At 40.4% G+C, this 27283-nt stretch overlaps 3 protein-coding genes across 3 annotated transcripts; 2 read left to right on the forward strand and 1 right to left on the reverse strand.

Annotated features, from left to right (window-relative positions):
• The first annotated feature begins 6579 nt into the window (after positions 1-6579).
• On the forward strand, positions 6580-7526 carry LOC102717112 (dirigent protein 22-like). Its single transcript, XM_006663800.3, has one exon. It carries the CDS (start codon positions 6596-6598, stop codon positions 7259-7261), a length of 666 nt encoding a protein of 221 aa, XP_006663863.3. The 5' UTR covers positions 6580-6595; the 3' UTR covers positions 7262-7526.
• Positions 7527-8756: 1230 nt separating this feature from the next.
• On the forward strand, positions 8757-9375 carry LOC102716554 (dirigent protein 21-like). The gene has a single exon (XM_006664322.2). The coding sequence runs from the start codon at positions 8785-8787 to the stop codon at positions 9328-9330; it is 546 nt and encodes a 181-aa protein (XP_006664385.2). The 5' UTR covers positions 8757-8784; the 3' UTR covers positions 9331-9375.
• Positions 9376-19890: 10515 nt separating this feature from the next.
• On the reverse strand, positions 19891-26931 carry LOC102716833 (protein-tyrosine-phosphatase PTP1-like). The gene is made up of 10 exons (XM_006664323.3): positions 26884-26931; positions 25460-25843; positions 24136-24223; positions 23936-24018; positions 23713-23850; positions 22396-22521; positions 21740-21882; positions 21519-21660; positions 21131-21200; positions 19891-21042 (listed from the first exon to the last, which is right to left on the reverse strand). The coding sequence occupies exons 1-9, from the start codon at positions 26929-26931 to the stop codon at positions 21132-21134; spliced, it is 1221 nt and encodes a 406-aa protein (XP_006664386.3). The 3' UTR covers positions 19891-21042; position 21131.
• Positions 26932-27283: the final 352 nt, after the last annotated feature.

The raw sequence follows: 27283 nt of genomic DNA on the forward strand, positions 1-27283 counted from the left end.
AATCTTGATAGGATAGCAGAAATATCATAATTAGTTAGGAATGCTTCTCTTTCTAGTAGTTGTAGCGGCAGCTAGCTTTGGTTTTTGCAAGCCTGGGAGTTGTCCTTGGCTGTGGTTGTGATGCAGCAGTTGTTGTAGCTTGTCTTGTATGTGATTTGCTTGGTGGTGGCTAGGAAGAAGAAGCCGATGCACCAGCATTTTTCTTTGAAACAACAACAACGGGAGCCTTGGTTCTCCTGAAAGAGATGCACAATATTAGTATGAATATATGTGCACAGTGAAATGAGCTATCTAAATTTCACATTACCTTTTCTTTGCTGTTCGCGGTGGTGCTACTGGCCTACTATCAGTTTCAACAGGGTCTACCCATTCAGGTTCTTTGCAATTTTTGGAGTGATGGCCAAAACCTTTACATCTTGCACACTTCTTTTGCTTTCCTTTGCACTTGCCCTCTGATCGGTTAGGTATCCTAAGCTTACGGGGCCTTCCAGGTGATCTCCCAAGCTTAGGTGGTAACATTTTGAAGCCTGGATCAATTATCTGCCATTGATTCTTATCTTCCATAGGTGTTATTGATTTTTCATATGACATCTTGAACTTATCCACTGAGAAGTAATCATCAACATGATTTTCTATTTTTTCTCCCCTAATAGAGCAAATGAAAGCAATGGCATGCAAACATGGTTTGCCCGATATTTGCAATTGCCTATATGTGCATTCCCTCTTATTGAGGAAGACACCATATGTAAAGTTTTTCTTTTTCTTCATATAAAAAACAGTGACTTCTACATCAGTGAGTCCACTTCGAATAATTTCATAGTTCAAACCCTACTCTTTGCATGAAGAGCTCTTACTACACTTGGAAGAATAAGACCTACAGTTGGAACAGTAGGTCTTCACAGCACCACCTTTGTGGAAGTAGGATTCCATCTCAATGCATAGACGATAAGCATTAAAAGGATCAACCCTGTTATATCAATGGTTTCTACGGTTGGCATAATCCTTAAGCTAATCATAAGCTAGTCAATTTTAAACTATATATCGTCATTGACAAACCAATGCAAAAACAAACCAAACACTAGAACAAATTTCAGAGAACACTCACCCTTCAGAGATTTCATGGGGAGCCACCATATCTTTAAATTTCAGTTATTCAAATCACACATATATAGTAGCCAAACCTAAACATACAGTGCAGAAAAAAAAAGAATCAGGTAGATCAAGGAAATCCAAGCGATGCACTCACCGATCATATGTTGTGCCAAACCAGCAACGATGTGTGAGACTCCAACTGTGATTCGCTACCTTGGTGTTTAGCAAGAAGTGGCGGTGAAACGCTGCCGCCAAAACCCTAAGCTTGCTGCTGCCGTGGTAAAAACCAAAACTGAGAGCTTTCTATGGTAGTTTGTGATTTTGACTCTCCACCTGTGCTATAGACCGAATTTTTCCAAAAAAAAATAATACAGTGCATATAATTATTGTATGACCAGGTAGAGTAAGATTATATAGGAAAGAAGTAAAATTGCATAGCAAAGGCTTTGATACAATAATTATTTACAATCCATGGAACACAAAGATAAACTTGCAAAGGAAAAGAAGTAAACTTGCAGAGCTTACAGGAAAAGAAGTAAGCTGCCATTGATTGCAAGTTTGTAACAGGTTGATTAGTGATTACGGTCTACCAGTCCTGGGAAATATTTGCCCCCAAACTGATTTTCAATCCTAGATCAATTGGCTGTTATTATATGCTGGACTGTTAATGTTATAATATCGTCTTGTTTGGCAGTAGCACCATACTTGTATCGTTGCTTCGACTACTGACGAGTCAACACATCATTTGACAACATTAAACTTCACTAGTGTAATCACTAATCAGCAAAAAAGTAATCACTAGTGTAATCACCAACTACCACACCAGGCAGTGTCAGAGGCGGCGGCTTGTTCGGGTTGTCTGCGGCGGCGAAGGTCCGGGATGGCGGCGCTCCGAGGCGGCGGCGACGACGAGGTCGGGGACGACCACGGTCGGGAGAGGCGCCGTCGTCGGTCTGGGGCGGTGGCGGGTTTTTCGGTCTGGGCCGGCGGCGGGCGCGTCTTTGGTCAGCGGCACCGGCGTCGGCGTATCCGTCGGGGGCGGCGTCGGCATCGGGACGGCGGCGGCGTGTCTTTGGTTCATGGAGGCGACGAGTTTCCTCACGCGGCGGGGCAACCATTCGATCTGATTCTGGAGAGGGCGGTGGGAAGAGGGGGTGTATCGATGGCATTGGTGATAATTTTTTTAAGATAGGGATATTTTTATATTTGATTGGTTAGATTTAGGTAGGAAACTTATTTCTTTTTTTTTCATATTCACTTGGCATATGTAATTGAGAGAATCGTTTCTCGTGTTTCACCTTTGAATCAGAATCACAAACAAACTGTCTGGATTGTATTTTGCTAATTCTACAAGGAATCGATGATGAGAATCCCTATCGAACATGGTCTTAATGTTGCTGTACCGATCCTACCCGATATATAGTTCCATACACGGAGAGCACTCAGACAGGAGGAAAAGAACATGTCATGTTGCACACTGCGGATTGCCAAAGAGATAGGGACAAACAGAGTTGGAAATGGGTATTCTAAAGGAAGTAACGTCCAGCAACAAATAATCACATTTTAAGCCTTTCTCAAATTAGCTTTTTATCATGTCTACGCGTTAAAACTACGAAGTGACGACGTTGTACGATAGAATTTACCAATATACAATAATTGGAACGGAGTAAACAAAAAGAAAGTTACTTTGATAGCTTGACTTAACGTATATACCCTATGTCCCAAAAGAATTAACTTTTACAGATGAAACTAGATAATTGTTTGTCTAACAAATGCATTTCAGGGATTGATTTTTTCCAGACAGAGAGTACCTAACAACGAATCCTTGTAGAATTTTTTATGTAGTACACACACAGCCAGTAGCTAGCGTACGTTTTGTTGCAGCTAGCTACCGTGTTGAGATCCAGCCGACCCGACCGACAGGCGCATATATGGAAGTCGCGTGTGGGCCACCAACCCCGCCCACCCGATAGATTTGCAGGTCCCACCCACCCACCCCCCACTAATCCCTACATCCAAGGCCCAGCTCTAAACAGCTACTAATTAATTTGGTTTAGCTACTTCTTGATTTCCGTTTGCTTTTTGAAAATTGAATATATTTTATGTTTTTAACAATTAGTACTTTCTTTTGGTTTTTTATATGACGATGTCAACTCTTATATCACCACAGGTTCATCTTATCTTTTTCTTTTCGCAAATACACAAATTATAAGTCTTTCTTAAAATTTTATTTAGTAACGAATCAAATCACCGTCAAAATAATTAATAATTACATAAATTTTTTAATAAAACAAATGATCAAACGTAAAGACAAAAGAAATGCCGTAAAAAAAGTACTCAATTAATATATACTCTCTCTTTTTTATATAAAAAAGTAGACTTTACAGCCGTGAGTACATTCATTCGTTAAGTAATATATAATTTGTATATAAATATATATATTTTGATCTATTAGCAATTATACGAACCTAGGTAATACTAAAAAAGACTTTTTAAGTTATAAAATTGAAGAAGTGCTAATCATATTCCTCGTTTAGTGTGTTACTAATAAATTATATCAGTCTTTAAGATGAATGAGGACTAAGAGCAAGGCTGCACAGGGACTAGGCGAGGGGCGACCATCTAGGGTTCCAGCTTAGAGGGGTCCGCCAAATTTATATTTATATGCTCATAGTCGTATGATTTTTTTTTCATCTATTCTCTTCTAGAAAAAGCAGATGATTAATTTGTCAACATACAAATCTAATAGATGATGAAATATATTGGTTAAGGTCAGTACCTCTGTCATTTACTTATTGGCTTATTTTGTGTAGCAAAAATTTAAATTTTGAATCATAATATTAGAGTTGATCTTAAGGTGTTCTTATTGTAGTTTATTTTTTACATTGCTTTTTAAATCGCTAAGAATATAAATAAAAAAATAATCATAATTTTTTTTATTTATTTGGTTTATTTTTTCATTCATTTTCTTTATTTTAGTTGTTAATTTAGTGTCAACATTATTTATGGAAATTTAGAACTAAGGCAATATTGCAAGTTAACTTTAAGAGTTAATATTTGGTTTAATTATATTTTAAATGATATAAATGATTGTACAATATAGGTTAGAAGTAAAAATATTTAGCCTAAATAGGCTATGATGCTGAGTTTACCTATGACTCAAAATTATATAATCAGCCATGACTAAAAGTTTAAGTTTTGTCCAATAATATAAGAACATCGTCATCTAACTCCTCATTTTAACTAACCACAGCAACATGTCATTCATTTTCGATCTACTTCTCCATCTTAACAGATCACTACACTTAGTTCTCTCAACTTTAATCTCTCAAAAAGCTACATTCACCGACGGAGAGGAACTACGTGCTATATTATAGCTGCTGCCATGTTAATGACCATACAAACATAAGCTGTTTGGATTTTCCTAATTGCGGTGTATGTTACTTGCAGTGTTTTATATACGGCCTCATCTTTTCACTTTTGCTTTTGCTTATAAGCCAAATTTTAAATTCTTAACGTAAATTTGCAATAGATTTTGAGTTTTTCATCGTAATTTATTTATCAATATTGGCTTTTAGATCAATAATTTGTGAAAGTTTTATTAATAAATTATTTTTTATTTGTAAATATGTAGTTAGACATTATTTCTAAATAAAACAAACAATAACCCCCTTAAATCCTTACTACGTCAAGAACATATAGCTCAACTCGCTATTGCTTGATAGGATAATGAGCTAGCTTGTTACAAGTAACGAGCTAAAATAAAGGCGCGGCTTGGCTTGTTAAAAGCTCGAGCTAGCTCATTTGGCTCATGAGCCATTCGCAAAAATAACCAAAGTCGCCACACCAATCGCTCGGCTAGTAACCGCCAGCCACAACCGATAACATAGCCAACACGGCGTGAGACCTGCGATTGTGCAGGGCGGCAACAGAGAAAGTGAGGGATTAGGGTTTGTGCATCGCGTGCATATGTGGGCCGAGTTTTGCGGGCTTGTTAGGCTCATGAGCTACTTGCAAGTTCGCTCGATATAGCTAACAAGCTAAAACCTTGGTTTGGCTCAGCTTGACTCGACTCAGCTTGTTAATATAACAAGCCAAGCCGAGCTGGGCTAATCGTGAGCTACCGAGTTTCGAGTTTTTCATCCAGGTGTAGGAACATATTATCAAGACAGATGGAACGCTCATGTGATGTGCATTTCGCTACAAGTACGTTTCATACGGATATGCGGTGTATCTCCATGTACACTACTACAGAACCTATCAAATTTGATGGGTCATCCGTGACGGAACCTAACAGCCTGTCACACCCACACTTATTTGTGACTGGCCAAAATAAGGCCTGTTGTAGATGACTCTATTCAGTTTGGCCCGTCACCGATGAAATATCATCTGTGTCGGGCCAAAATTTACACCCGACATAACTTATCCGTGAATGGCCAAAATCAGCTCCCGCCACCGATGACACTTATCCGTGACAGGCCATTCGTGACGGGCTATGAGCATCTTGGTGACGAGTTTTACTTTTGGCCCTTTAAAGATGATGCCCATCGGTGACGGACTTTGGCCCGTCAAAGATATGTTTTTCTTATAAGTAACCACTAATCACTGATCAGACCATTGTCTGTCACAAATATGGATTTAGGCACGTCACAGATAACCGGTTCTGTAGTAGTGGTAGTTAGGTAAGGTTTAAATTCTTTTTAAAATATTTATCTAAACTACAGCTATGTCAATTAAAATTTTAAAGAAAGACCTCAGATGATTAATACTGGTGTCAATTAAACATTTAAAATAAGACATCGGATGATTATAGTGGTCCATTAAATTTTAAAACATGAACCCAAATGAAGAAAAAATGAATATAGCTTGTTGCAGAAAATATAAATATTTTAATCGTTAAATTCTGATATTCCATATATAATGACGAAACAATTCAATTATGATTTTAACTGTATTTCATATTTTTCAGAGCTTATAACTTATGGTCCACTTGCAGTCAACTAAGACTCTGTTCGGAAAAGCACATTTTCCAAAATGCTAAACAAAATGTTTCAAAATAAAATTATGTCAAAAAATACCTTTAAATCATATTAATCTATTTCTTGAGTTTACAAATGCTAATACTTTATCATTTACCAATAAAATACCTTGTTTTATATAATCTTCTTCCACTACTTCTTCACGCACTCAAAGCCCAATAACTTTCACTCACGAAAAATTATTTATAGTAACTAATTTGTGCGTAAACTTTTATGTAAAAGTAAATAGTAGGAAAAAAACTACGATAATTACATTTTAAAATTCAAATTTTAAAATATAAGCGTGAGAATAAGCTAAAAGGATGATGCTCCATGGCTCCATTCAAAGCTAAAACAACTTCTTCTAGATATATGTAGGAACACTCTAAATTAATTAATCTGCACCGCTTTTCTAGCATTGATCTTCTTCCTTCCACATGGCATCTGACCAAACATTTCAGCGAAAGCAACCACCACAGCACGCCATGCGCGCACCACCGCGCTTAACACGCCATGCATCTTTTCCATCACCAACCAACGTAAGTAGCAAACCTTCCCCGCCGCGCCAGCCATTGCATGCCATCGATATCGACCGCCAACCCGCCCAAGAACCAGCCACCGCAGCCATGGCCGCCGCCGCCGTGATACGACGCGTCCAGCTCGTCGTCCTCGTCCTCGTCGTGGCCGGCGCAGCGGAGGGTGCGGAGACGACGACGCCGACGACGCACATCAAGGTGTACTGGCACGACGTGGTGAGCGGGGCGGACCCGACGGCGGTGCAGGTGGCGAAGGCGGCGACCAAGGGCTACTTTGGCGTGGCGATGGTCATCGACGACCCGCTGACGGAGGGCCCCGACATCAACAGCTCGGCGCCGGTGGGCCGCGCGCAGGGCACCTACATCAGCGCCGGCAAGGACAAGGTGGCGCTGCTCATGAACATGAACTTCGTCTTCCAGTCCGGCAGCTACAACGGCAGCACCGTCGCCATCATGGGCCGCAACGAGGTCTTCTCCGCCGTCCGCGAGATGGCCATCGTCGGCGGCACCGGCGTGTTCAGGTGGGCGCAGGGCTACGCCCAGGCCAGGACGCACACCCTCGACATGAAGACCGGCGACGCCACCGTCGAGTACAACCTCTACATCAAGCACTGATCCACCCCTTGTATCGCTCACCATTGTATTACTAGTATAATATACTCTCTCCGGATTTTTTATAAATTCTTCGGATAAAATAAATGATCAAACATATATCGAAATATAAATTTAGAAATTACTTTGTAGAAACTATATGTATGTAGGAGTGTCAAAGTGTTATATCTCTCTTAGAGACCATGCACATGTATTATCGGAATTACTAAATTTATATCAACAGAAAATAGAGATGAACACATATATGCCTTGAGATTCGAGTAACAGATATGTTTTCGTCCATCCCTAGACGAAACTCTAATCACCATCTCGTACAGTCCTACCTAACTGGCCTTAAGCGAAGAAAAAAAGAACAACAAAAAATAATGGCGTCAGTACTTTGCACTTAGTGATCCACGAAAAGAAGTGTAAATGCAACATGCAAATGAAGGCTCATGTTTATTTGGCAAACGTTATTTAAAATATTTTCCAAAACTCTAAACAACCATTTCAGAAGGAGACATCTCACGTTGATCCGTCCGCGAGTTGCTTTTCAATATCTCATGCGAAAAAAACCAAATTTTAGTATGTTATAAACATACTTCCCTTCATTAGTTTCTTCCTATTTTTCAAAACGTAAACAACCATTTTCTCAACAACCAACCACTAACCAATCTTTTCCTTCATTAGTTTTGAATTTCGAATGATTCGGATGCTAGCTATTTCTAAGTTTTTGATTGGTCAGCAAATTATTTCTGTGATATAGGAGTAGTATTGTTTTAGAACATACTAGCAAGTATACATTACGTTACAAATTAATGGTGTCGTACGTTTGGTGCAGCTAATTAAAGATGCTCTTGGTCTTTTCACAACCATACATAAATCGAACGACTATAAAATTTCATCTAATTCTATCGTAAACCCAACCATTAAATTTTATACGAAAAAACTTTAAGCATTACTATCCCTAGCTACAGTTAATTAAGCCGGGTCCGGTTCATCACAATGGGCCTGAACGCGCGTCTTTGATCGGTTTCTTAGGATTGTGATGTGATTATGTGGCCACCAAACTCCGACCAACGGATGGACCGATTTTACCAAGTTAGCGAGCGACCTACATCCTCAGCAGATCCAGATATATGGATTTTCAACAGCTCGGTGAGATTTTCACCGAGATAACTTTACTTAAATACTTATTAAAAATTTGAAATTAAATAATAAGATGTTTTATTATGAGATATTACTACATAAACAAGTAACTTCAAACTCAACTCCTAAATGTTATAACCATAAAAAAGCATATCGAACTGAAACCAGCATTCACACACTTAGAGCAAGTTGAATAGTATAGCCAACTACTAGCTCTAATCTAATAGCCAATTCATATAATAATTAAAAATAATTAATACCACCACTTCCACTCCGATCGTTTGCTCGCTCGCTCGCTCCGAGCCAACCAACATCTATAAATAGCAACCTTCCCCGCCGCACGTCGCCAGCCAGCCGTCGATCGATCGACCTACCACCAACCCACCCAAGAACCAACCATGGCCGCCGCCGCCGCCGCCGTGCTACGACGCGCCCGGCTCGTCGTCCTCGTCCTCGTCCTCGTCCTCGCCATGGTCGGCGCAGCGGAGGGTGCGGAGATGACGACGCACATCAAGGTGTACTGGCACGACGTGGTCAGCGGGACGAACCCGACGGCGGTGCAGGTGGCGCAGGCGCCGACGACGAATTCGTCGGCGAGCTTCTTTGGCGTGGTGATGGTCATCGACGACCCGCTGACGGAGGGCCCCGACATGAAGAACTCGGCGCCGGTGGGCCGCGCGCAGGGCACCTACATCAGCGCCGGCAAGGACAAGGTGGCGCTGCTCATGAACATGAACTTCGTCTTCCAGTCCGGGACGTACAACGGCAGCACCGTCGCCATCATGGGCCGCAACGAGGTGCTTTCCGCCGTCCGCGAGATGGCCATCGTCGGCGGCACCGGCGTGTTCAGGTGGGCGCAAGGCTACGCCCAGGCGAGGACGCACACCTTCGACAAGAAGGCCGGCGACGCCACCATCGAGTACAACCTCTACATCAAGCACTGATCCACCCCTAGCTTGTATCGCTCACCATTGTATTTCTTGTATACTACTGCCTCTGGATTTTTAAAATCAATTTTTCAAATAAAATGAATAGTTATATATATATATATATATATATATATATACATAAATTAATAGTGTCAAATAAAGAAAATAGAAGGAGTGCATATAGCATTTGCAAGTTAGTTTGTGAGAACTATATGTATGTGTAGGAGTGTCGGAGCGTTATCAACTCTCTGGAAGGCCACACATATGTATTATCGGAATTACTAAATTTCTTTGGATCCGCCTATTGATCAAATATTTGAAAATTTTAATTCCATCAATTAAATCCCCTCACTGATGTTAGATAATAATCTGTAGACGTGCACGCAAGTCAAAAAGGCCCATGCACGCTATCCTCGAGCCCCATGCATTGCACTCGTGTTTGACAGAAGAATAAAAAATCAAACGTTTGGTCAATTCAATCCACCTATTGATCAAATGTTTGAAATTTTTAATTCCATCAATCGAAACTAGTCAGTATTGTTAGATAATAATATGTAGAGGTGTATGCAAGTCAAAAAGCCCATGCACGCTCTCCTCCTAGCTCTCATGCATTACGCGCGTGTTTGATATAAGAACAAAAGTTCAAACATTTGATCAATAGAAAAAGTGAATTTCTATCTACAGAAAATGGAGAGTAACATATATGCTTTGAGATTCGAGTAGAAGATATATTTTCGTCCATCCTGAGACGAAACTCTAATCACCATCTGATGGCTAACCTTAAGCCAAGGAAAAAAACAACAAGAATTAATGGCGTCATGAACATCTTGATCGGTTTCTTAGACCCTGTTTGGATCCAAAAAAAAGTTCTAGGACTTCTAGGAAAAAGTCACTTCTTCCAAACAGAAGGACTTTTTAGGGACTTTTTTTTATACTCCCTTAAAAATCAGTAGTCCCTAGGGAGGGATTGCTTTTAGGGATTTTTTCTCTCTCTTTCCACGTGTTGCCCCTCTTCTCTCCCCTCTGCCGCCTGCCCACCCGCCGGCCCGCCGGCGTTCACCCCCGCAACGACGTCCGCCAGCGTCCGCCCCCGCAACGACGTCCGCCGGCGCCGAGCGGGATCCCGGCCGCTTGGCCGCCGACGCAATTTGCCGCCGCCTTCACCGACGCGATTTGCCTCCTCCGCCGCTACCAACGTACATCGCTGCCGAGGCTGTCCTTGCCCGCCGGCGCCAAGCAGGATCCCGACCGCCTGGCCACTGACGCGCTTTGCCGTCGCTCCACCTACGCGATTTGCCGCCGCCGACGCGCGTCGCCGCCGAGGCCATCCCCGCCAGGGTTTTAACTTTCGGTTTATAATTTTCTACTGGAGGGGACCGAAATTTCTGAATACCGGAAATTTCAAAATTTTTTCGGAAATTTCGAAATTTTTTCAGAAATTTCGAACGAAAATTTTCAAATTCAAATTTGAAAATTCACCAAATTTCTGCAAAAAAAACCCGAAAATGCTACCTCTGGAAGAGCCGCCACCGCCGATGTGTTTCCCTGCCGCCGTTGTCACTGCCTTCCCCTCCCCTATCCGTCAGCACCGCCGCCTTCCTCTACCCCTGCAGCCGCCGGCTCCGCCTTCCAGCCCTCTCCCTGCCGCCCCCTGACGCCGCCGCCGCCTTGCCCTCCCATTGCCGAGCCGCCGACGCCGGCCGGAGCCTTCTTCCCCTCCTTCTGCAGCCGCTGCCGCCGCCGCCACCGCATCCTCCCCCTCTCCCTATAGCCACCGCCGCGGCATCCTCCTCCTCCCCGTGCTGCCGCCGCCTTCTACCCTCCCCTTGCTGCCGCATCTGCTGCCGCCGACGCCTTGCCCTCCCCTCGCTGCACGCGCGCACGAAACCACCACCGCCGTCGCCTGCCAAAAAGCTCGATCTGGATGGCTATTGCTTTGTTTGACCAGCCTGAGAGGGACAGAGGGGTGTAATGCAAATTTTTGCAAACTTTTCTCACCGAAATTTTTGCCCGGCACTCACTGCTACCGGACCACACCGATAGAACCGAAATTTTTGAAATTTCAGAAATCTCAATCCGAAATTGCAAACCTTGGTCCCCGCCCACCGGCGCCGAGCGGGATCCCGACCGCCTCGCCGCCAACGTGATTTGCTGTCGTCTCCACTGACGCGATTAGTCACCGCCTCCGCCACCGCCGAGGGCTGCCCCCGCCCGCTAGTGGATCTGGCGGCGCCGGTGGACAGGGAGCCGGTGGGGAGGGGTGGCAAGGGTAGGATCTCAGGGGTAAAATAGTACTTGTACCCTATAATAAATCTCTTTTAGTCCTTCTTTCCAAAAAGGAGGGACTATAAAAAAATCCTAAGGCCTATTAGAAAAAAGTCTCCCGATCTAAACAGTCCCTTAAGTATTGTGATGGGATAATGTGACCCAGTAGGTTCCAACCGGACAGACACCACCCGCCAGCGGCTACTAACCCAACCAACAGATGGACCGATTGTGCCAAGTGAGCAACCTACATCCTCCTCAGCAGACCCAGACGGCCGGATTTTCAACAACGCTCCATGCGATTTTTGATCGAGATAGACTTTATTTAAATAGTTTTTAAAATTTGAAATAAAATAATATGATGGTTTATTATGAGATATATTACAACATAAACATGTAACTTCAATTTCAATTCCTATATGTTATAACCATAAAAAAATATCAAACTGAAACCAGTATACACACATTTAAAGTAAATTTGTTATTTTTGTTACACTCAGTACGAGTTAAATTTGAACTTGCATATTTATAAAGTGATATATTTTATTTTAATCTATCTCGTTAATTTTTTAAAAATTTCTGTTGTTATTTAGATGACAACAAGAGAGACGTGGATACATGTCCGAGTGATAAAAATACCTTCCCTTAACAGATAATGCTATTGATTTTTGACACATATGTTCGATCATTTGTTTTATTCAACAAATTATGCAAATATACAAATATAAGTTATAATTAAAATATATTTAGTAGTAAATCTAACTTAAAAATAAATAAGTTTTTAATAAGACAAATGGTCAAATGTGTGTTAAAAGTTATCGGCATTATTTATTAAAATACGGAGAAAGTATATAGGACACGATGGTTTGGAATAATTTCTCCATCAACATTAATATTTACTAATTAAACAACACATTAATATTTAATATTCTTGTCGTTTGTTGTTAAGCTTGTAAGACGCTTTAAAATTTTGGATTTTAACACATAGTTTTGAAGATGGTTTCAGAGTCTTTTCTGATGGTAGTTTATATAATATATTGAAATTCTAATATTAAAATGGTACATATTTACAAAATACTTTGAACTTAATGGACATATTTTTTAACTGCAACTAAATTCACAATTTGTTAGTGTTGATTAAATGTATAAAGTGGCTAAAGCACAATGCATGTATTTCTATTTGAACATGCAAGTTTCGTTAGTGGATGCCTTCTTCTTTAAGGTCGTGAGCATGCAAGTTTTGTAGAAAGGAAAAATATCAACCCTGATTATTTTTTTCCTCTATGCATTCATTCTTTCCGTTTCATCTTATCCAGTTAATGGATATGTAAAAAACAAAATAATGTAAAATCAAAGTGTATTTTAATTATTAATTCATGATGAAGAATTGGTAGGTGAGATAATTGGTTTTGATTTTTGACCGGCAGATTTCTGTTTGAGTCATTTTTGCATTGTATTTTTGGATACTCATGATTATGACTTCTAGATTATTTCTTTACGTGTGTAATACCGTTGTGCCCTAACATTGAGTCAAGTCAGGAAGAAACTTGTACTCGGCTATGGCTTTCTGTTTGATTCGTGTGTAGATATGTCTTAATGCATCGTAAGGATTAGCAGTGATGGATTGGAGTTAACTTGGGATCCAAATGGTCATGGTACCATGCACGATGGTTATTAGACTAAAACAATGCACGTAGTGATTAATATTCCATGCGGCAGGCGATGTGAGATTCTGGCTTATGGGATGAGTAGTTAAATTTGGAAGCAGTTCAAATTTGGAAAACTAATGAAGTTTTTATAGTGATTGGATAAGTTGGTTTCGTGTATGGAAAGGTTCCATGGGTAATTAGGACTGTGTGTAGTGTGTACATAGTTGGATAAGCGGCTTTAGGATGTCTAACTGTAGGTATAAATAGAAAAGGGGTGGAGCCTCTCGATATCGATTTTTGTGGGAGTAGATTTCTAAGAAAAGTTAGGGTTTCAAGTTTATTCGAATTTTGTAAGAGAAGTGATGTTGTTGCACTTTGTAAACATAAATAGCAGTAAAGTCGATTTAGTTTTAAGAGTTATTTGATTTGTGTTCTCTTGGTTTCGGGGTTACACCGATGGGATATTGGTGCTTAGACCGATAGGAATGTACCAGAAAGATCGGTTGCGGCGACAAAAGATTAGTGTGCATAGACCGGAGGGACATTAGTGCTTAGACTTGCCATGCCACCGATACTAGTATGACCGTGTTATCTTGCCACTAGCCGCAACGAGGTCTTCTCTGCCGTCCGCGAGATGGCCGTCGGCGGCGACACCGGTGTTCAGGCGAGGCACACCCTCGACATGAAGACCGGCAACGCCACCGTCGAGTACAACCTCTATATCAAGCACTGATATGTACATATATATATATATATATATATATATATATATATAATATGGACTTCTTTTCAATGTACTCTAAATTTATTTTAGACCATTCATTATGCCTTCATCCAGTGGTTGCTAGTTATCTTACCTCCTTGGTAGTAAGATCATAAAATAAGAAAATATTTTACATGCCATTAAAACATCATTTTGGATATGCATGTTAACTATATATTAACAAGATGTCATATACTGTCTTTTCAAATTTAAATTATGAATTGCAAAAATTATTTATAAAAAAATTATCCATCGTCTTTCCAAATCATATTTAAAAACTATCATAAAACTTAATGCTAAAATGTTAAAATTTTAAATTTGATAACAACTCAATTTTGAGGATCATGCAAAAAATAAATGACTTGTGATTTAAAACTGCGGTACAAATGTTGAAGAACTCATATATTTGAAACATATATATTTTAATTGCATGGACTTAAATTTAGGAATTAAAATTGGCATGCAAAACTATTAATAATTATGCTAGATTTATTTTCCTTAATTTTAGTCATGCATGATTAATTTTAGAAAAGACTCTATGTTTTCTTTTCATTCGTACTTACCCCTCATTAGTGGACGCAAATAAATTTGAGAATGCGTAGAAAAAACATGAAAAAAAATTCAGATTGTGTAGAAAAATGCACAAAAATGAGAACATGTTGAAGAATAAAAAAAAGTGTCGACACAAATAATTATTCTGTGTAGAGAAAACACAAAAATAAATAAATTTGAGATTGTGTAGAAAAACAAAAAAAAATAAGAAAGAGTAAGAAAATAAATAAAAACTAATGTGTAAAATACAAAAAAAAATCTAGAAAAAAATGAGAATGTGTAAAGAAATAAAAAATTCTCTTGGGGGCATCATGTTTCCGCACTAATATAATTAATTGTATTACTGTACATAACGGTCGATATGTCTGAGTGGAAGACTTGTAATCTGTTTGGCTTCGCACCCTGCGGTAGGACCTCTCTGTTCAAGTTTGGGCCAAATAGGAAGCGTCTGTCATTGATTAGAAGAAAAATTGAGATGAAGAATTCTCTCTTAACAGGATAATACTTTAGACATTGTGTACTTAATTTTTGGGTATTTGGATGCAAACCATCCCCAGATAGGAGTAGTAATGAACTAAGGTTCTTGGGTTATTTCACAACCCTATTTAATTTTTAAAATTTTTAGCTCAAAACACTATATAATTTTATTTTCAACCCGTTTTAGACTCATGCCTTAAATTTTATAGGCATAATGGTTACGCCCGTTACCACCCCTATCCCCGACAACATCATCAATGTGATTAGTATATTCTACCTAGCTTCTTTCTTGCTCATGCTGTAAGTGACCAGATTGTTATACATTTCTTGGCAACACTGGCATGCTCTTAAATTTCTACAGGAGTCATGGAGGACCACAGGAAAGAAAGTCGTACAATGCATGCAGAAAATAAACAGTGCTGATTTTTAGTAAAGATGTTTAAATCATCCAAAAGATGATAACCAAAATTGAAGCCTTTCATGATCATTTAAAGCATGTTGGTATCTGATTCCTCATTTCTACCAGCATTAAAGCAAGTTTAATAATATAGCCAACTGCTAGCTCCAAATCATCTATAGTTAATCTAATAGTCAATTCATATATAGTTACCTATAAAACTTATGCTACCTTGTCCCACCTGTCATACACACGTGACTTCTTAGAGCCCGTGCTGCAGCTGACTATAAATCTATAGCTCGCTGCTCTTCTCTCTCCTCTCTTACCTCCTTAAAATCATCTATAGTAATTAATCTAATAGCCTAGTATTGTAACTGCTCTTAGGTCAGCAGTGGAAAGTGGTTTCAATTATCAGTGATGTCAGTGAAAACGATGCACCATTCAGATTCAAACCATTGTGTACTTTTTTGTTATTTGGACGCAAACCATTCTCAGATTCAGACCACAGCATCAATGCGATTAGTATAGTCTAACCTCCGATTAGTATGCTCTACCTAGAATCTTCCTTGCTCATGCTAATTTACGTAACCAGCTTCTCGCCTTATTTGACAAGGTCGGCATACTCCTTAATTTCTACAAAAACTCATGCAGGACTACAAGCAAATTGTGTACTAGCATGCATATTTGAATGTATTTCTTAGCTATGAAGAGGTTAATTTACCTAGAATCTTCCTTGCTCATGCTTTATGTAACCAGCTTCTCACCTTATTTGACAAGGTCGGCATACTCCTTAATTTCTACAAAAACTCATGCAGAACTACAAGCAAATTGTGTACTAACATGCATATTTGACTGTATTTTTTTAGAAAAAAAGTACGAATTACCACCCTGAAGTATCGCGGTCGACCGAATTACCCCCTAAACCCGAAAACCAGGCATCGTTTAGCTTGAACTTTTAATACTGGGCAAATTACCCCCTCGACACAATCCAAAGCGCTTTTGTCATACGTGGCGTACACGTGGCAGTACACTCAGCATTTTCTTCTTTTAATGGTGGGGCCCACATGTCATGATCCTCCCCCTATCTCCTTCTCCCTTTCTATCGGAGAAACAGGGCGAGGGCGTCGGCTGTCGGCGAGCACGATGTCGGCGAGCACGATGGGTAGGCGAGCGAGGGCGGAGGCCGTGCGGGCAGTGGGCGGGAGGACAAGGGCGTGTGGACGGCTGGCGCCGCGCGGGGGTGGCGGGCCGACGGACGCGGGAACGGGAGCGGTGTGCGGATAACCGTGGGGCGTGTGCGGCGACGGCCGGTGCGGGCGGGCGCGTCGGCCGGCTTGTGGGGGAGTCTCGCGGCGACCGTGGGGGAGTCTCGCGGCGACCGTGGGGCATTTGTGGCGCGGCGATGGCTCGCGACGAGGAGGCAGCAGCGGCGCGCAGAGGCGCCGGCAACTGGGGGGCGGCCCGTGGCGCGGCGGGGAAATGGTGGATCGTGGCAGCCGTGGGGCGTCTACGGCGTGCGGAGGTGGCGACAGCCGGCAGGGCTACGGTGGCGCCGGCAATGGGAGGTGGCAGCAACAGTGCAGTGCGACGCGCGGGGGGCAGCATGCGGATGGCCAGCGCCGCGTGGGGGGCGCGCGGGGATGAGGAGCGGGGCGCCGCTGCTCCAATCTCCCACTGCCTCCTTCTCCGCCCCCACTTCGCCACCTCGTTGGTCGACCTCCTCCAGCGCGCGGCCCTCACCCTCGGCCTCCGCCGCTGCGTGTTCGCCTACGTCTGTGCCATCGCCTGCGTTTGTGAGGTGCGTCTTCGTCTGCACCGTCGCTCACGACCGTCCTCGTCCCATTCGCGAGAGAGGGGGAGAGGAAGGATTATGATATGTGGGCCCCACTATTAAAAAAGAAAATGCTGACTGGACTGCCATATGTACGTCACGTATGACAAAACCGCTTTGGATTGTGTCGAAGGGGGTAATTTGTCTAGTATTAAAACTTCAGAGTAAACGATGTCTGGTTTTCGGGTTTATGGGGGTAATTCAGCCGACCGCGGTACCTAGGGGTAATTCTTCCTTTTATATTCTCAGTGCATTTGTATCACTTTACTGTAATTGATTGAGATCAATTAAAAAAACTTCCTTTATCTTAAAACAAAATTACAGGGCATGCAAAAAAGAATCCGTGATGCTTTCATTCACTAGTTTGCATCACCCAAAGGACAAAAGTCGCAGCTTTTCATGATCATGTAAAGCATGTTGCTAACTGATTCCTAACACTTCTGGCTCTTACTTTAAATTTATATATAACTCCGTCACTAAATATTTAACGCCGTTGATTTTTTTTATATGCGTTTGATCATTTGTCTTATTCAAAAAAATTTATCAAATATATAAAGCTATATATATGCATAAAATATATTTAACAATACACGAAATGATATAAAAATAATTAATAATTAAGTAAATTTTTTGAATAAGACAAACGGTCAAACATGTATAGAAAAGTTAATGGTGTCAAACATTTAGGGATGAAGGGAGTATGTGCTAATAAATCTAGATACATATATAAATTATATATTAATTTAATAGCAGTTATCATGCTTTAGCTATCTAGCTATTATTCCTACTAGGAAAAATGTATAAGGCATTCAATGGTTTGGCTTCCACGTATAAATGCATTCAATAGACTACCTATTGGACATAGTAGCTGTGTGGTTTAGCTACTGAACACAAGGAAAGCTAGGTTTTAAGGCAAAACACTCTCAAAATATAGTCAATTGTTGGTGAACATCGTATCCACTAGAATATGGAAAATTTTGCTACAGAATATCCTGACTTCGCGATTTTACCTGTATTGGTATGAAACCGCACGGAGTGACTTTTAGAGAAATACACTATTAAAAGTTAAATATTTGCTGACAGACACTGTATCTATTAAAATAATAATTTATGGTTCAAGTGTAGGGAGAAATCACGTGAAATGTTAGAAATACCCCTGAACCCACTATCCCCTCCTTCCCCATAGCTTGGTCGGCACCGCATCTCATTGCCTCCACAAGCCATGGTTGTTGTAACCGTCGAGAGGTATTTTTGACATTTCACGTGATTTCTCTTTTCTCTTTAACCAGAAATTATTAGTTTGATGGGTGTGGTGTCCACTAGTAAATATCTAACTTTTAAAAATATATTCCCTAAAAGTCACTACATACGGTCTCCTACGACTAAAATCACAAAATCAGGATGTCCTATAACAAAATTTCCCTTAGAATATTTATCGAAAGAGGAACGGTGCAAAAGGTTAGAATTACTTACCATCACTGTGCTCTTCGAGATTGGTGACGATCTAGCAATGTCATGGGAGAGGCAGGGGAGGCGACAATGGATGCAGTTCCCGCATCAAAGCAGTCGAAAAGATAATCAGCCTCATTGTTTGTACTTCTAGGCTAAAATTTAAAATATTAATTTTATATTTGTTAAAAGTTTAGAGTTGATTTCCGTATTTTTATCATAGTTTGTTTTTTACATTTTCTTTTAGATCGTCGTTAAGAACATATATAAAAGTTTCATTCATATTATTTTTCATTACAAATATACCATTTTATGTTGCTATACCGATCGTATCCGATATAGTTCCATACAGGGAGAGCACTCAGACAGGAGGAAATGAACATGTCATGTTGCACACTGCGGATTGCTAAAGAGATAGGGAGAAACAGAGTTGGAAATGAATATTCCAACGGAAGTAATGTCCAGCAACAAATAATCATATTTTAAGCCTTTCTCAAATTAGCTTTTTATCGTGTCTACGAGTTAAAACTATGAAGTCACGACAATGTACGATAGAATTTACCAATATACAATAATTGGAACGGAGTAAAAAAATAAGAAAGTTACTTTGATAGCTTGACTTAATGTATACACCCTCTATCCCAAAAGAATCAACTTTTAGAGATAATTGTTTGTCTAATAAATGCATTTCAAGAGTTGATTTTTTCTCCAGACAGAGAGTACCTCAATCAATTCTTGTAAGAGATATTACTTGAAATTGCAATATTCATCTACTATGCGGGGTAACTTGACCAGTTAGTTAGGCCCTATTTAGTTTTCAAAAATTTTCATCCAAAAACATCACATCAAATTTTTTGACACCTAAATAGAGGATTAAACATAAATAAATCGAAAAACTAATTGCACAGTTATGTGAGAAATCGTTATACGAATCTTTTGAGCCGAATTAGTATATAATTAACCATAAGTGCTATAGTAACCCACATACGCTAATGACGGATTAATTAGGCTCAAAAGATTCGTCTCGCGGTTTCCATGCCAGCCATGAAATTCGTTTTTTCATTCTTGTCTGAAAACCCCTTCCAACATCCGATCAAACGTCTGATGTGACACGTAAAAATTTTCATTTCACAACTAAACACCCCCTTCTCTAAGGACTCCCCCTTTCCCTCCCCAAACCAAAATTTAGCAATTTTGAGCACAAATCACATCCCAACAGCCTCTTCATCCCACTCTCCAAACTATCCGATGGCCAAATGCCTCCTCTCACTCGCCAAATTTGACCAGTCTACTCCACTTGCCAAACGTGGAACCCACATATGGCCCACCGGTCTACCCAGTCCTAGCCTCCCAGACCGCCAGATCCAGCAGGCAACAGGTCGTCGCCGAGCAGGTCGCCGACGCCGCCGAGCAGCCGCCGTCGCCGAGCAAGTCGCCGTCGCTGACGCTGCCAAGAAGCTGCCGTCGCCGAGCGGCCGCCGTCATCGCCCGATCCGTGGCGGCCGTCGCTGCCGCGGCATCCGGGCAGCCGTCGCCACCGCCGGCCCCTCCCCGCGTCGAGCCGCGCCGCCCGCGCCGGGGCCGTGCGCGCCTCCCCCTCGGCCTAGCTGCGCCGCCTTCGGCCTCCTCGCGGCTGGCCGCGTCGCCCCGCGGCGCACTGCCCTTCGTCGCCGAGCAGCCGCCGCCGCTGGGAGGCCGCCGCCGCGCCCTTCCCCGCGCCGCCTCCTTCCGCCTCCCCGCGCCGCCTCCCACTCCTCCGCCCTCCAGCGCCGCGCCGCTGCCCCGGTGCTCCCTGTGCCGCCGCCTGCCTCACCGGTGGGAGGAGGAAGAGGAAAGAGAAAGAAAGTGAAAAAAGAAAGAGAGAGAGGGAGAGAAAAAAAAAGCTGACAGATGGGGTGACTTAGATTAGAACAGAGAGGATAAATGGAGAGATCGTTTGAATAAAAAATAAATTTGAGTGGCCAAAAAAGATAGGGAGTGGCTAAATATATATTTGGAATGCTCTTATATACCTATTCAGTCCACGAGGTAGAGAAATTAGGTACATGATTCTGTTTAAGACCAAGCAGTGAACCATTCTTCACTGTATATTTAAGTACAGGCACGGTGCCACCGAAAGTTCTAAACCTACTAATAACTCTCATTGTTCGATGGGAGCAGCAATAACAACAATAGTAGAGATCATGTTGAAATGAAGGTGTGGTGGTACTGAGGCATCAATCTATTGAGAAGTAATTATGCACAGAACAAAAAATTTCAAGCTTCAAACGATTCCTTCAAGGCATAAATGCTGTGCACGAATCCGGCATTCATTCAGGAGCAACAAACGGACAGCCAGTTATTCCTGCAAGATAATATAAATTAAGGCAATAAGAATTATAGTTTAGCCAACGGTTTATGCAGTGATATTGCGTACGCATCGTGCAACCTACCTCAGTGGTTCGACCTCAAAAGATCTTTCAGCTCATCAGCAATTGCACGATAGCAGAACATGTATTGTTGCTGAAAAGCAGATGTACAATTAGAACGTCCAAATAGTTGTACATATGAAAACAAACTGCACCACTCAGTTCTCACAGATCCTACTAATATCAAATGCCAAATAATCAATGGTTGACATAAGTTTATTATCACCTGCATTGCGAAAATAAAAAAAGTTTTTCCTACAATTTCATTAGGTATTCCGTAATGTGCAAGGAAATTTTGTCACCAAGGGTTAAGTCTGCTACACTGATGTTCTCAGATTGCACTGGACTTGTCACCTTGACCTTGTATGCTTTCAAAGGGAGCAGTGATAGGACCAAAAGAAAAACAGTGTACCTCAGTTTGGACCATTCCAACTCGTTGGGTTCTCAAATGTTTGACAGTTTCGTCAAGATTATATGAGCTTTTGTCACCCAGGAGAACTCTCTCAATTGTACTATGGATGATGATGTAAGCACCAGTTCTTCCAATGCCTGCACTGCAAAAAAAGATGAAAACAAAGTTAAAGAGAATAAAAATGTACACAGGGTAGCCTTTTATATCAAGTAGAAGCAAACCTGCAGTGTGCAACTATAGGATGCTCAGTTGGAGTGTTTTGTATCCATTTTCGAATTTGCCTTACAGCATCAGTATTGGTTGGAACTCCATGATCAGGCCAATCAGGATATTCTATATGGCGTACAGAATGAACCTTGCTTGACTACATTATGAAAACCAGCGGTCAATTATAACTTTAACACAAAAATTCTTCCAAATTACCAGAAGTACTGGTAGTGGTCAATGCAGAATATGTCATGATTATTGCAAATGAGTGACAGCACAGCAGGACTGAAGAAAAATAACTTGAAAGTACTTGTACAAACGCAGGGTTAGGTTGGCTGGGTACATAGCTTACCCGAACCTTCTAACAGATTAACACTTTACATGGGTTAAGTCAGTTTTGTGCTATATTTGAACAAGCTGGGGATTTCACAGATTAGCTGGATTGGGTTCCACGGGTTATGTCAGTTTATTGGTGAGAAAACAACAAAGCCATAACTAGATTATGTGTACTATTGAGATGACTAGGATAACTAGATTATGTACTATTGAGATGACTAGGATAGGTGAAACTTACTTTAAGTTCATGAAAAAAACATTATTGTGTTTTCCATTTTATGCATGGCATGTTTTCCTGTAAGAGGAACAATAAAACAAAAGCATACATATTTACCTTGTTGCACTGCACCGTCACATCGCGCAACCATAACCGATGCCTATCTCTTTTGGCATTTGTAATCTTAACATTATAGTTTCCATACGCTTTGCATTGGTCAGTCAACGGAAGATACTCATCACACTGCCACATATAACATCATTTAGCGGTAATTTACCAAGGGAAATTTAAATGATTAAAACTGCATCTATAGCACAGATAAAGGCAATGGATCTTAATGTAAATTTCAGTACGTACTGCATGAAAAATGGTTGTTAGTACATTATCATTACCTGTTATGTTAGGACAAACTAGATATGTTCCACCGTAAAGTCAAATTGTAGAGATAGGCCATCAAATTTTAGCTTAGAAAGATGAAATTGCAATTGGAAAAAATGAAGTGCAAGCAGGGGTTGGCAGCTAGTGTTGTCCTCCTCATCCCATTCCCATGGCAACCACTACTTGCCAGTTGCCATCTCTAGTAACACAACCCCTCAGCACCCTAACTGATACCGTCCAGCAGGGGGGACAAGATTGGGCCAGGGGCGACAAGGAATCCATTGGGTGCTGCTCAATCAACTGAAGTAGGCACATCAAAAATACTGATTGATATTAGTTCTAAGTGGGATCCTTACTAGCCATAGCCATTATACAGTTGTTGTTCCCCTTCTCTCCTTCCAAGGTGTTAAGGAGTACTCTTTCACTCAAAGTTTAATACTTGCAAGAGGGGAGTTTATAAGACCTTACGGAACAATATTTTTGTTTTTTATAAGCATAAGCGAAGCGTCTTATTAACAATTAAATAATAAATTATGGGCAAAACTTTTATATATGTGTTATTAGCGATCTAAAAACAAAGACTAAAAAATAAACTACGATGAGAAAACCGCAAAATCAACTCCAAATTTATGTTTTAAAATTCAAATTTTGGCTTATAAGCATAAGCATAAGAGAGGAGATGGGGGCTTTACATTTATACAGGTGCATTTGGATCCAGCCAAACTAAGATCTACTTTTATTTTTAAAATATTTTTATATTATATCCTCAAGAGTGATACCTATTGTTTTCTCCCAAAGGAATTTCATACAATGATGCTGTTTAGCTTATATGATTGATTCGTGTACCTCTCAAGTTATATTTTTATGTTGTGAAATCAACATCAAGCATTTTTGTTACTCTTATGAGATAAATTCAGCTATTCATACTGTTATTATGACTGGCTCACATGTGTATGTAATATTATGCATATAAGTATTAACAGCTAAGCAGGATCTCACTTGAATGTCAATTCAATACAACATAGGCTGAGGAGAGTGTTTAATGTAACTAAGCACCTTAAGACTGGCGAATTGTGTGAGCATAACAATAGCAGGACACTGATATTCATAGACCATTTCCCAGAAATCCTCAAATGTCTGGACTAGTGGACCTTGAGTGGAAATAAATTTTGCAACTCTGTTGTCCTCGGTGACCTGTAATTTTCATAAACTATGTCTTAAGATGCTCAATTGTCCCAGACATGATTCAGAAAGGGAAAAGGAACAGCGCTATAAATACATTTATGAAGCTTGCATTGATGTAATCATTTCTTGAACTCTGGTTGCTTGTTGACTGTTTTAGCCTTACCCTGGTAGTATCAACTAAAGACAAGAAAGTGATCAAACCTTAATCAAGTTCATAAAATGCTTCAATGAGGCACTGCCGTTTGGGAACCAATATAATCACCATAATTACAGATAAAGGCAAAAAAATCTCACATGGTACGACATCGAAATAGCGGTTTTTTCCCCTGTTTGCATCATCACGTGCTGCATTAGAACCTTTCAACAGCTCGTTTCTCATGTCCTGAAGAAATGACCAAGATAAATGAAACGACATGACAGTACTGTTCTCATGGTAATTCAAAATATTAATAATTGATAAGATATCAACTGAGGAGAAAAATACCATTCAATAGAAATGAAATGCAATCTTTTGCAAGATAATTTTAAGAAGGAATATTTTTTGCCAGAACGAGTATTAATAGAGTTGTGAAAATAAACTAACCCCATGAGTTCTAATTGTAACTAATTTCTTTATTAACAGCTAATCCAGTAGCAATTATATTTGAACAATATAGATCTTCATGCAGTAGTGGTGAGTCGTGGAACGCCGAATTCATACACTCCCATCTTTTCGCTTCTACTTATGCTCATAAGCCAAAATTTAAATTTTCAACTTTAAGTTTGAAGTTGATTTTGAGGTTTTTTCTTCGTAGTTTATTTTTTAACTTTGGCTTTTAGCTCGCTATGAACATGTATATAAAAAATTTATTCATAAATTATTTTTAGTTTGAAAATATATCGTTTCCCTAGAAAAGCCAAACAATTACCCCCTGTATACTCTTGTACAGAGAAGGCATAAATAAGGAAAGAACATCCCATCCATCATATCTTGCGGCAGTTGATATGGCCAATTGGTCGCGATGCCATCTTACAAAATCACAGGGATGTTCCTTCTAATTATATCCAACAACATTTCCAATGACAACTATGGGAAATTGGTTGGATACTGGTACAATAGATATTAGAAGATATGATTGATACTAGTACAAGATATATTAGAAGATATGATTGAGTTTATATCTAGTAATAGATCAATGGGAGAAATTTTAAGACACTTAAATCCAGAATCGGCAAATAAAACTACAACATGGTAGATCAAACTCTACCTTGCACTAGAAAGAACACACACTATCACATCCCATCCCATCCCATCCCAATTCTTCAGTTGAAAGCAACGCCAATCAAAGTGCTTCACTTCAAAGCAATGCCTAACTAAATTCACTAATAAACAAATCATCTGAAGATAAGGCACAGACCCAAATTAATTACTACACACCATTGCAACTCTTCACTTCAATCAGAAAGCCACTTCATGTCAGAGTCTCTAACTCTCTGTCACTAAAATTCTCAGTAATTTTCAAACCTAACTGCAAAATTATACTAACTTAACACGAAAGGCAACATAGAAATTACGAACAGACAAGCCAAAAACAAATATGCATCATATTTAGCTGCGGAATCGCAAGAACACCCCTACCGGCAGCCTCGAGAACTCGTCGGACACCTCGCCCGGCCGGGCGCACTTCCCCTCGAAGTGCGCGAGCGCCTCCCTGCACAGCCCGACCTGCTCGGGCGTCAGCGCCCGCGCAGGCGGGCCTGCGGCGACGACCTCCGCCGGGGCACGCGACGAAGACGACTGCGACCCGCGGCGAGAGACGGCGCCGGCGACGCGGGCGGCGGCCTTCGCCCTGCCGCGGAGGCCGCCGCCGGCGCGGGAGCTCCCCCCGTTACCCGTGGCCGCGGCGGAGGGGGTTTCCACGGCCGGAGGCGGGAGGGGAGGGCTCGCCGGAGTCGTCGCCGGCGCGGCGGTGGAAGCGACGGAGATGAGATGGTGATTTATATAGAGGAGGGGGTGGTTACGCTGCGTACGTATTCATAATTGAGACTCGCGAGACTTTTTTGGGTCAATTTCATTTATTTTTTGACAATTTGTAATTTTTTTATGTTTGTACTGTAATTATACAGCGGTTGTAAGTTTATATTTTGGATCAAAATATCTTCTACTCCCTCTATGGTTTGTTGACTTTTGGATATAATTTTGATCATTCGTCTTATTCGAAAATGTTATTGAAATATGCAAAATTATAATTAATACTTAAAGTTCCAATAATAATAAATTAAATTATAAAAAAAATATTTAATAATTATATATTTTTAATAAGACAAATAATAAACGTAAACATAAAAATAAAAGTAAAAGTTAACGGTGTTAAATAAAAACATAAAGCGAGACATTAATCGTTGACTTGACTCGCTGGTGCTTGAAAACACACGTGAGAAATGCTTACTAACGGGAGCACGGATGATTGCATGTAGGTGTGGGCATTCGGTTAGACTGTCAATCTCCGGTCTCGAATTAAATTTTTATCACTAGAAATATAAGACTGAATTTCACTCGTGAGAAAAAGGGAAGACCAAGCATTTCAATCTCGGTCTAAATCATGCCTGAAAATATGTAGTAATTTTCTTTATAGAAACAAATCACATAAATATTCAACAATTTTATAACATAAAAGTAAAAAAAGATCCAAGGAAGTGAAGAACAGTGTGGCAATTGACTGTCTAGGGAGCAGGGATGTGAATAACAGGGTTTACTGTTGTCAGACCGAGTGCGTTGGAGGCTGTATCTGGGATTCTATCCTTAGTTCACATGTTCATCGTTTGTCTTTATAGGTGAAAAAGCAAAACCTCATATTCACGATTAGACAATAATTATAGAATAAAATTTTTATATGTTTTCTTTGCAACGTAAAAGTAAATGCTTAAATTAACTTGAAATTTAATGTTAAAATTTAAAATTTTAGCTTATAAATATAATATAATGATGATGCAAGTGTTTTCAATCGATCGAGAGTCTGAACCTAATTCAGTCTTTTCACTGTCCGCGATGTCAGTTCTGACCGAACCTAATTCAATCTTTTCACTATCCGTGATGTCAGTTCTGATCATTTCGGTTTGCAATTTTTATGCCCATACCGATTGTAGACATGGTTTCCAAACTCTTAAGTTGTAGTCTGTAGTTTTCTTTTCTAAAAAAACAATACTTTCTTTGTTATATTCTTTCGTTTTCATCCTCAAGTAATTATCATAAGCGTGGTTTCATCGGCCATCTACCAAGAACATACATAATGGGTTTAATTGACTGAAATTAATGGTTTTACTCATGGTTGAGCAATGTGCAGTTTTATGAGATGTGGTACAATTTTTTTAAAATTTTTTATTGTGTTTTTGTTAATTTTGTCTTGAATTTGGTTTCTTTCATAGGGAGGCGGGACATTAATTTTTTTTAAAAAAAAGGTTG

The sequence above is a fragment of the Oryza brachyantha genome, chromosome 12 (genome assembly GCF_000231095.2).
Source record: "Oryza brachyantha chromosome 12, ObraRS2, whole genome shotgun sequence".
NCBI lineage: Eukaryota > Viridiplantae > Streptophyta > Magnoliopsida > Poales > Poaceae > Oryza > Oryza brachyantha.

Bases quoted from the DNA above. Each gene is read 5' to 3' on its own strand.
- LOC102716554 (XM_006664322.2), top strand. From the start codon at position 8,785: ATGGCCGCCGCCGCCGCCGCCGTGCTACGACGCGCCCGGCTCGTCGTC.
- LOC102716833 (XM_006664323.3), bottom strand. From the start codon at position 26,931: ATGATCAGAACTGACATCACGGATAGTGAAAAGATTGAATTAGGTTCG. The intron at 22,522-23,712 runs GTGCTTAGTTAC...TATATGTGGCAG, and splicing joins CACAATTCGCCAGTCTTAAG to TGTGATGAGTATCTTCCGTT. The intron at 21,661-21,739 runs GTTTGCTTCTAC...CTTTTTTTGCAG, and splicing joins CCTATAGTTGCACACTGCAG to TGCAGGCATTGGAAGAACTG.
- LOC102717112 (XM_006663800.3), top strand. From the start codon at position 6,596: ATGCGCGCACCACCGCGCTTAACACGCCATGCATCTTTTCCATCACCA.